General features: G+C 32.0%; 1 protein-coding gene across 1 annotated transcript in view; it reads right to left on the reverse strand.

Annotated features, from left to right (window-relative positions):
- The window catches only part of LOC137621047 (nephrin-like), a 431807-nt gene that overhangs the window by 177531 nt on the left and 244276 nt on the right, over window positions 1-10000 (reverse strand). The window contains exons 3-5 of the mRNA XM_068351486.1: window positions 7131-7241; window positions 3799-4002; window positions 1862-2016 (exon numbers count right to left, since the gene is read on the reverse strand). Of these exons, the coding sequence (XP_068207587.1) occupies window positions 1862-2016; window positions 3799-4002; window positions 7131-7241 (470 nt within the window). The remainder of the gene's footprint in view (window positions 1-1861; window positions 2017-3798; window positions 4003-7130; window positions 7242-10000) is intronic.

The raw sequence follows: 10000 nt of genomic DNA on the forward strand, positions 1-10000 counted from the left end.
GATTATATTTTGTACGTTTCTTGATTTTCTTCTTTCCCTTCTAATATTTTAGTTAAGGGGTTGGTTGCCGTATACGTCCCCTCATATGCCGTCTATCAATCGCTCTTTTTCCTTATGGAGTATTTTTGGATCCGGGTGCCCTTCTTTTGCACGTAACAATTATGATTGTAGCAAATTAGCAATAAAAACAGTAATATTGATAATTAAATTTTATTTCCGCCGTTAATACTAGTAATAAACAACATAAACAATACCTAAAGACAATTATAATTGTAGCAATAAAAACAATACAATTATCAATAATGATCTATTTTCATTGCTACGATTATCATTGTTTATTGCAATGATAATGAAAGATAGCAATATAATCAGACAAAAAGAATACAAGAACATAAGGGCGAAAATCCCCATTGTTCGAAGCTTCATAACGCTATTAGTGACCCTCACCCTTAGAGTCCGATACACGACCATAAGGTCGAAAATCCTCATCCTTCCAAGCATCAAAACACCGTGTGTGTGTGTGTGTGTGAGTGTGTGTGTGTGTGTGTGTGTGTGTGTGTGTAGCTTACCTTGCCTTATGCAAGACACGGGCTCTTGGGTTGGCAGCCCGTAAAAGAATGTAAATGTATTGTGTTTTGATTTAACTTTGAAAGAGGGAGTTTATCATCAGAAAAAGATTCTGGCAATCTACGTTAAAACAAATAGGTTTAAAATTATGCAAGTGTAATTACTTAAAAGAATAAATGAACATAATTCACGTTAAAATTTAGATAGTAAAAGCAAATTAGGTGGTACTAGGTTAGTAGTAGTTTCGAGTGAACTGTTTTTCCTCATTCAGCAGCCTGGAAGTTTGGGGTTTCCAGGTTGGGGGTAATGATAATATGCCATACGTCCCACGGGGTAGCTTCTGGAGAGCTGGTGCCTCGTCATTTCTTATAGGAAATGAGGCACAGGTCCGTCTTGCTGACACTATCAAAACATCGTTGGCTACTTTCCTCTTGGTAAGGGTAGAAAAGACTCTTTAGCTATGGTAAGCAGCTCTTCTGGGAGAAGGACACTCCTAAATCAAACCAGTGTTCTCTAGTCTTGGGTAGTGCCATAGCCTCTGTACCATGGTCTTCCACTCTCTTGGGCTAGAGTTCTCTTGCTTGAGGGTACACTCGGGCACACTGTTCTATCTTTATTTCTCTTCCTCTTGTTTTGTTTTTATAGTTTATATTGGAGATATTTATTTTAATGTTGTTACTTTTAAAATATTTTTTTTTCTTGTTTCCTTTCCTCACTAGGCTACTTTCCCTGTTGGGGCCCCTGGGCTTATAGCATCCTGTTTTCCCAACAAGGGTTGTAGCTTGGAAAGTAATAATAATAATAATAATAATAATAATAATAATAATAATAATAATAATGAAATCCCTACAATATCTATTTCATTGTTTTCTTTCCTCACAGGGCTATTCTCCCTGTTGGGGCCACAAGGCTTATAGCATCCTGCTTTTCCAACTAGGGTTGTAGTTTAGCATTTAATAATAATAATAATAATAATAATAATAATAATAATAATAATAATAATAATGAAATCGCTACAATATTTATTTCCTTGTTTCCTTTCCCCACAGTGCTATTATCCCTGTTGGAGCCCCTGCTCTTACAGCATCCTGCTTTTCAAACTAGGGTTGTAGCTTAGCTAATAATAATAATAATAATAATAATAATAATAATAATAATAATAATGAAATCCCAACAAAATTTATTTCCTCACAGGGCTATTTACCCTGTTGGGGCCACAAGGCATATAGCATTCTTATTTCCCAACTAGGGTTGTAGCTTAGCGAATAACAATAATAATATTATTGGAACTCACCGTTTGCGTCCGCATAGCATCAATCTGTTCGGCGTCCTGGAACCAGGTGATAGACGCCGATGGCTTCGACCCCTGACTCTCGCAGGTGAAGGTATACTGCCGGCCAGCGATCAGTGGATCCTCGGGAATTTTGATACGGACGTTCAGGGGTCGAACTGGGGAGGGGGAGGGGGGAAATGAGTGAAATTATACGATAACAGGAGACAATGTGATTGTTTTATAACTAAAATAACAGATTGAAAGATCAGCACTTCGAGAGTGCAGACCTCCGCCACGGCAGCTTGTTTCTAGAAGCCAGGTCCATTATTAATAGACAAAATCAGTGTTTTATTACTAAAATAGCACTCTGAGAGTGCAGATCTCCGCCACAGCAGCTTGTTTCTCGAAACCAGGTCCTAAATTATACATTAGTAAGAGACAAAATTAATATTCTATAAGTAGCAAAGCAATCTCTGAGTGCAGATCTCCGCCACAGCAGCTTGTTTCTAGAAACCAGGTCCTAAATAATACGATAGTAAGAGACAAAATAAATGTTTTATAACTAGAAGTGCAGATCTCCATCACGGCAGCTTATTTTCTATTTCTCGAAATAAGCTTGACTAAGGGGTTAGTTCGGTCGACCTTTTGCTCGATATTGACCTTGACCTTTGACCTAAGACTTTCAAAATTGAATCACTTCCACGTATCAACATGACAATTAATCCATGGAAGTTCCACTACTCTACGTGTAAAAATGTGGTCAGGAAATTGTTCACACAAACAAACAAACAGACACACGGGGACAAAAACATAACCTCCTTCCAACGTCATTGGCGGAGGTAATCAAATTCTATTTTCGGTTGTATTTAATGTATGATTTGAAATATCATTATTTTCAGTCAGGGAATTATATTTTTACTAATTTTGGGTTAATAAGAATCATTTTATTTTACTAAGAATATGCGAGAAAAATGTGATTCCTTTACATATCAAAAACATTTATAAAATTGAATATAATTAAATATTTAAATATTGTGGAACAAATAAAAACTATAAGAGCGGAATAACTAATAAACAACAGATATAAGTAAACAATATCTATATATATAAATATATATATATATATATATATATATATATATATATATATATATATATATATATAAATATATATATATATATATATATATATATATATATATATATATATATATATATATATATATATATATATACATACATATATATATATATATATATATATATATATATATATATATATATATATATATATATATATATATATATATATAGTGTAGATATATACATATATATAAATATATATATATATATATATATATATATATATATATATATATATATATATATATAAAATGTGTGTAAAACACACACACACACACACACACACATATATATATATATATATATATATATATATATATATATATATATATATATATATATATATATATGTGTGTGTGTGTGTATAAAACATATATATATATATATATATATATATATATATATATATATATATATATATATATACATATATATATATAAATGTGTGTAAAACATATATATATATATATATATATATATATATATATATATATATATATATATATATGTGTGTGTGTGTGTGTGTGTGTGTATGTATATAAATATATATATATATATATATATATATATATATATATATATATATATATATATATATATATATATACTGCATATATATACATACATACATACGTATATATATATATATATATATATATGTGTGTGTGTGTGTGTGTGTGTGTATGTGTGTTTATACATGTTTATGTGTATGTAACTAAACAACAATGTACACAGCCCTGCATAACAACTTAAATACAAAACACAAAACAACACCTACACCTCAACACAAAAAAAAACCAACGTCAAAAACTTACGATTCATATCTATGGTGACTTCCTGCACTAGAGGTTTTTGCTGATTATTATTTTGTGCTTGACAAAAAAACTTTCTCTGATGATATGCCCGCGTCACCTCGTTGATGCGAAGTTCCGACTTTATGGAACCTCTGGCCGTCACCTCTGACTTCTTCTCCACCAGGTTCCGGCCCGACCACCAACTGGCCGTTGGCTGCGGGCGACCTGAAAGTGTTCGAAAATATGGAGGTCAAAGGTTAAGTACTGTTTTTCCACTTTATAGTTATATACTTATTTATTCATTTATTTATTTATTTATTATTATTATTATTATCATTATTATTAGTATATGGGGTTAAAGGTTAAGCACTGTTTTTCTCTTTATAGTAATTTATTAATTATTATTATTATCATTATTATTATTATTATTATTATTATTATTATTATTATTAGTATATGGGGTCAAATGTTAAGCACTCTTTTCCTCTTTGTAGTTAGTTATTTATCATTATTATTATTATTATTATTATTATTATTATTATTAGCCAAGCTACACCCCTAGTTGCAAAAGCAAGATGCTATGAGCAAAAGGGCTCCAACAGGGAAAAATAGCCCAGTGAGGAAAGGAAAGGAGGAAATAAATCTATTCTAATGTTTATTTTTTAATTACTTCTCTTATAGTTTCCTTATTTCCTTTCCTCACTGGGATATTTTCCCTGTTGGAGCCCTCAGGGTTATAGCAACCTACTTTTCCAACTGGGGTTGTAGCTTAGCAGGTAATAATAATAATAATAATAATAATAATAATAATAATAATAATAAAAATTTATTATTATTATTATTATTATTATTATTATTATTACTATTATTATTATTATTATTATTATTATTATTATTATTATTATCATTAATCCCAGTTAATCCTTTCAAGTTTCATTACTCTACGATTAAAATTTTGGCCAGCAAGCTGTTCAGAAACAAAACACACATACAAACATACAAACAGGGTGTAAAATATAACCTCCTTCTAGCTTCGCTGGCGGAGGTAATTCTTACACTACAATTATATATTTGTTCACAGACATTACGATCTAGCAAAACCCCCAAGTTGAAAATAGCATTGAGGATCAAATATTAAGTTTTATTATTTCAAAACACAACTCATTGGAAAGTTGAATTAGTTCTTCAGTTTCTGATAACTTTACCGCGAGTGTAAATCTTGTTTAAGTTTTACCCCTCTTATAAAACTTTATTAATTTATTTTAACATGAAGATTTCATATCAAACCAGACAAAAACCAACATCTTTGAACATCTTTTTCACTCCCCCCCCCCCTCCCAATTTCTTGTAGAATATGAACTTAGATGATTTGTTTTGAACTTCTAAATGAAAAATACTCAAAACTAAAAAAAGTACATTTTTTGGGGGAGGGGGGGGTAGATAACATGGTTGTCTTAAGACAACTGGCAACAAATAACGAACAAAAACAGCTAATTTTCTTTAATTTTGGGGGTAGAAGACATGGATGTCTTAAGCTTGTCGCACACTGAGCCCGAACGGAACCGCCCGATCAGAACCGAAACGTCCGATAGAAATCGAAAGCATGCATTTTTACCTGGCTGCGCACATTGGGCCAGAACAGAACGGAACTGACGCGCCAGAACATAACGGAACCGACACAGTATTCTTTGAAAGATATTCTTTCTGAAGCGTCGGTGGCGTCTGACAGGCTACGCATGCGCAGAACGACTCCAGCGGTGGATTTGGAGAGGGTTGCTGAGGAATTCGGAGGTTAGTGTAATAGCCACCAATATTTTTCTGATGGCAGAAATTTGACGAATGTATTTTAATAACAATGATGGAAACATATGATTTGATACAAAGATTTTACGAGTGATTATTATTTATTATTATTGTTTATTATTATCATTCTTATTTTTTTTTTTTTTTTTTTTTTTTTTTGGCTGATGTCAGAAATTTGACGAATGTACTTTAATAACAATGATGTGAACTTATGATTTAATACAAAGAATTTTGGAGTGATTATTAGTTATTATTATTATTATTATTATTATTATTTCTTTTTTGAAAACATATAAACATCTGGCTTATGGATTCGATAAAAGATTGATATACAGAATATCTAATCATTGTAACATCAATCAAATAAAAATTCAGTTATGATTAAGGAAAACTTCCTTCATCTACATAAAATTTTGCGTCGGTTCCGTTCTTTGGCTTCTGGCTCAGTGAGTGCGCTGGACGTCGTTTCTGCTCTGTTCTGAGGCTTCGGTGTCTTAGGCGGCGGTTCCGTTCCGGCTCAGTGTGCGACAAGCTTTAAGACAACTGGCTACAAAAAAAAAAAAAAGAAAAAAAAAAAAAAACTAGTTTTCTTTAATTTTGGGGGTACAAAATATTGTTGTCATGACAAAAAAAAAAAAAACTCATTTTCTTAATTTTTGGGGTAAAAAACCTAGTTGTCTATAGACAAGCAGCTAAAAATAACAAACAAAAACTAATACATTCATATTTTATGGGGTAGAAAACATGGTTGTCTAAAGACAACTGGCTAAAAATAACAAACAAAAATTAATTTTCTTTAATTTTGAGGGTAGAAAATATGGTTGTCTTGAGAACGAACAAAAAAAAAAGACTAATTTTCTTTAATTTTGAGGGTAAAAACTATGGTTGTCTTGAGACAACTGGCTACAAATAACAAAAAAAAAAACGAGTTTTCTTTAATTTTGGGGTAGAAAATATGGTTGTCTAAAGACACCTGGCTGCAAATAACAAACAAAAACAACTAATTTTCTTAATTTGGGGGGAGCGGTAGAAAACATGGTTGTCTTAAGACACCTGGCTACAAATAACTAACAAAAAAACAGCTAGTTTTCTTTAATTTTGGGGGTACAAGACATGAATGTCTTAAGACAACTGGCTACAAATAACAAAAAAAAAAAAAAAAACTAGTTTTCTTTAATTTTGGGGGTGGAAAATATGGTTGTCTTAAGACACCTGGCTAAAAATACCAGACGAAAACAACTCATTTACTTAATTTTGTGGGTATAAAACCTGGTTGTCCTAAGACAACTAGCTACAAATAAAAAACAAAAAACACTAATTTTTTTGTGCCTAAAAATAAAGATAACTTTTTTCCCCATTTTGGGGATAAAAAACATGATTGTCTTAAGACAACTTCCTAAAAATAACAAGACAAAAACAACTAATTTTCTCATTTTTTTTGTGCCTACAAATAAAAAATAAAGATAACTTTTTTCCCATTTTGATGGGTATAAAACATGATTGTCTTACAAATAACAAGACAAAAAACAACTCATTTTCTTATCTCTTACCTCCCGTTACGACGCAAGACAGGGACAGGGGCGACCCTTCATTGATTGGACCTATGGTTTTCGCAACAGGAGTTCCTCTGCTGTCGTAAATGGTCAGCTTCTCAGGAGGTTCTGGAAGGAGAGAAAATTAAAGATTATTATTTTTTTTTTTTTCTGTTTTCTAATACATCCATAAAGCCGTGAAGTCATGAGATTTCATATGAATGCGCTTTTCAAAAATTTGTATATATATATACATTTACGAAACTCACACACACGTGTCAAGAAATACACATACACACAGCCACACACACACACACACATATATATATATATATATATATATATATATATATATATATATATATATGATTTATATATATATATATATAAATATATATATATATATATATATATATATAATTATATATATATATATATATATATATATATATATATATATATATATATATATATATATATGTTCATGCTATGTATATATATACATATATATATGTATATATATATATATATATATATATATATATGATTTATATATATATATATGTATATATATATACATATACATATATATATGTATATATATGCTCATGCTATATATATATATATATATATATATATATATATATATATATATATATATATATATATATTAAGAAAACTAACTATAGAAGTTTGATGAAATTAAACGAATCTTCTTTGTGGAATTGAAGTAAGAATAAAAATGATATAAACTGGAAGAATTCGGAATGAAGATGAACATCGAGGGATGTAGAATGGCGTATTAATGGTATCATAGCTAACTTAATCTCATACTTTGGGTCTGAAATATATAAATAATATATGATAAATAATATATAATATATAATAAAGAACAAGTGTCTGGCTATACAGTATATAACATCTTCATCATCATCATCATCGTCATCTCCTCCTACGCCTATTGACGCAAAGGGCCTCAGTTAGATTCCGCCAGTCGTCTTTACCTTCACTTTTCATAGTCCTCAGTCATGTGGGCCTGGGTCTTCCAACTCTTCTAGTGCTTTGTGGAGCTTCCAACTCTTCTAGTGCTTCGTGGAGCCCAGTTAAAAGTTTGGTGAACTAATCTCTCTTTCATGGCATTGGAAGACGTATAAGTACTCGGTCTCTCCACATGCTTTGGGAAGGGGGGAGAGGGGGTAATCATACCCTGGTGAGGGGGATTGTAGTTGGGAAAGAGCGAGGGGGTGGGGAGGGTTGAATCTGTGTGTGATTGTTAGTGCATATCTATCTAAATATTTAGCTATTGTTTTTGGCGGGTCTGCTACACTAGTTCATTAAAAAGGAAAGCAAACCTCTCCAACGTCCTTTGGTAATCAATATTTTTTTTTTTTTGGAAATTAAGTCGAAAATCTCTTTCGTTTCTTCATAATCTTCCACCGTAAAAGAGACATCATGTTAATGACTCTGTCCTGGGTCAAGTCATTAACGTGGATTAGCGTGTCTTTGATCACTCGATGTGATTACGTCATATTCCTCCCTTCCTGAGTGCGGGATACCTTAAAGTGGTGAGAGGGTTTGTGTGTATCGCCATGATCAGCAAAACTGTACTAGTCAGGGACACCCATACTAAGTTTGGCTTCTGTGAGCTATCAGGCTAAAGTCTCACTCCAAGTCTCACACCATCCCCAATCAAGTCTTGGCCAGCGTGGTGATGAAAACTAGCCAAAGCCCAGATATGAATAAGGACATGTCTGAGGCCTTTGTCCTGGAGTGTACCAGAAACAGCTCTTGTTGTTGTTGTTATACTTCTAACCAAAGAACAAAGGATAAGCTTCTAAGAGAACAAATCATAACTATATTCTAATTTTGTATTTGACATACCATTATTATTATTATTATTATTATTATTATTATTATTATTATTATCATCCCTAACGAAGCAGGATGCTACAAGCCCAAGGGCTCCAACAGGGAAAAATAGCCCAGTGAGGAAAGGAAATAGGGAAATAAATAAACTATATAAAAAGAAATAAAAAAAATGAAAATAAAATAGTTTAAGAACAATAACAACATTAAAACAGATATTTCATTAATAACGAATCTATTTCGTTCCGCAAATACAATTGATCTTTTCTCTCAACCTTTGAGATCTCTCGACAAGAGACTCAACTCAGCCAAGGGACAGCAAGTATATTTCGAGGTATATTAGGTAAGTAATCACATGAAATCGACTAGACAGAGCTCATCAACATGCAAAGGCACTATAATGCCTTGTCTTTCATTATAAACTATATATAAACTATAAAAACTTCAAAATAACAAGAAGAAGAGACGCAAGATATAATAGTGCTCCTGGGTGTACCCTCAAGCGAGAAAATTCTAACCCCAGACAGTGGAAGACCATGGTGCAGAGGCTATGGCACTTCCCAAGACTAGCCCTTTTAAGAAGAGTATAAACATTAAAATAAATATTTTCTATAAACTATAAAAACTTTAACAAAACAAGAGGACAAGAATTAAGAATAGTGTGCCCGAGTGTACCCTCAAGCATGACTACTCTAATCCAAGATAATGGAAGGCCATGGTACAGAGGCTATGGCACTACCCAAGAATAGAGAAAAATGGTTTGATTTTGGAGTGTCCTTCGCCTAGAAGAGCTGTTTACCATAGATAAAGAGTCTCTTCTACCCTTACCAAGAGGAAAGTAGCCACTGAACAATTAAAGTGCATTAGTTAACCCCTCGGGTGAAGAAGAATTGTTTGGTAATCTCAGTATTGTCAGGTGTATGAGGAAAGAGGAGAATCTGTCAAGCATATGCCAGACTATTCGGTGTATGCGTAAGCATAGTCAAAGAACCCTATAACTCTCTAGCGGTAGTATCTCAACG

The sequence above is a fragment of the Palaemon carinicauda genome, chromosome 27, assembly GCF_036898095.1.
Source record: "Palaemon carinicauda isolate YSFRI2023 chromosome 27, ASM3689809v2, whole genome shotgun sequence".
Lineage (NCBI taxonomy): Eukaryota > Metazoa > Arthropoda > Malacostraca > Decapoda > Palaemonidae > Palaemon > Palaemon carinicauda.